This window comes from Antrostomus carolinensis, unplaced genomic scaffold, assembly GCF_000700745.2.
Source record: "Antrostomus carolinensis isolate BGI_N321 unplaced genomic scaffold, ASM70074v2 scaffold23928, whole genome shotgun sequence".
Taxonomy (NCBI): Eukaryota; Metazoa; Chordata; class Aves; order Caprimulgiformes; family Caprimulgidae; genus Antrostomus; species Antrostomus carolinensis.
The window spans coordinates 21,066-21,998 of record NW_010332642.1 but is presented as its reverse complement, the minus strand read 5'-3'; the positions used below and the strand labels follow the sequence as shown (position 1 = coordinate 21,998).

Below are 933 nucleotides of genomic sequence, written 5' to 3'. Positions count from 1 at the left end.
ATCTGGTCCAGTCTTGTAGTTAGTCTTGTAAAAATATATGTAAATCTTTAAATAACAAGAGAAGTTCAGCACAAATCCTGCAGCTCATTATCAAGATCTATATACGTTTTCCCCAGCATTATAAAAATCAATAATTTAATAAATTAAAAATATTTTTCCATTTGCAGTAATAACAAGCAAACATTTCCATCTGTGATCCATACGGACATATCTGTCTTCTGTATCATAAATAAAAATATATAATACCTATTGTTATACATATATTATTTAATACAGCTCTGTAGAAATGCAGGTGCAGCTTCAGATCTTACCACAGCTCTATACAGCCCACCTATCATGGCTGGGTTGTATAGAATTCCAACATCACAAAACTATAGGTTGTGCCTTGACAGTTTTTAAGTCAAAGAACTTTGAATACTTGTATTGTAGATCAAGAGCTCTGGCAGTTTTTAATTTCTACGATGTAAGTTCTGAGCTCAGATGATTTCAGTGTCCAGGTTTTATAAATCAGAGCTGAGGTCAGCACCACCAGCCAGGTTCTCATTGGGGAGAGGAAGAAAGCCAAGGTCCCATAGGTTCGCTGCAGGAAATAGCAGGAATAGACCTGCCAGGCCAGGAGGAAAGCCATTGCCAGGTGAACAAGCACAGCCACGAGGCGTCGGACGTGACGGATGTGAGAACGGAAGCTGTGACCCTGGCATCGCAGCAACAGGCACCAGCACAGATAGGCCATTAATGGCAGGTTGAAAAACAACATCTGGAAAGAAGAGCAGAGAAAAATAAGATGGTGAGCCAGCCAAGTGTTCTGGGTAACATACGTGAGGGCACAGAAAGATAAGAGTGCATAAAACTGTCCCATTCTAAGGGCTGAGTACAACCCCACTCCCAAGACTCTGCAGCTGATAGAGCTGTGGCTGCCTGTGCCTCAGTCCC

General features: G+C 41.6%; 1 protein-coding gene across 4 annotated transcripts in view; it reads right to left on the bottom strand.

Annotated features, from left to right (window-relative positions):
• Positions 1 to 430: 430 nt before the first annotated feature.
• Positions 431 to 933, bottom strand: part of TMEM62 (transmembrane protein 62) — an 18,385-nt gene continuing 17,882 nt past the window's right edge. For all 4 annotated transcript variants that reach the window (XM_010173588.2, XM_029086388.1, XM_029086386.1 and 1 more), the window contains one exon: positions 431 to 757. In XM_010173588.2, coding sequence (XP_010171890.2) covers positions 431 to 757 — 327 coding nt within the window. The remainder of the gene's footprint in view (positions 758 to 933) is intronic.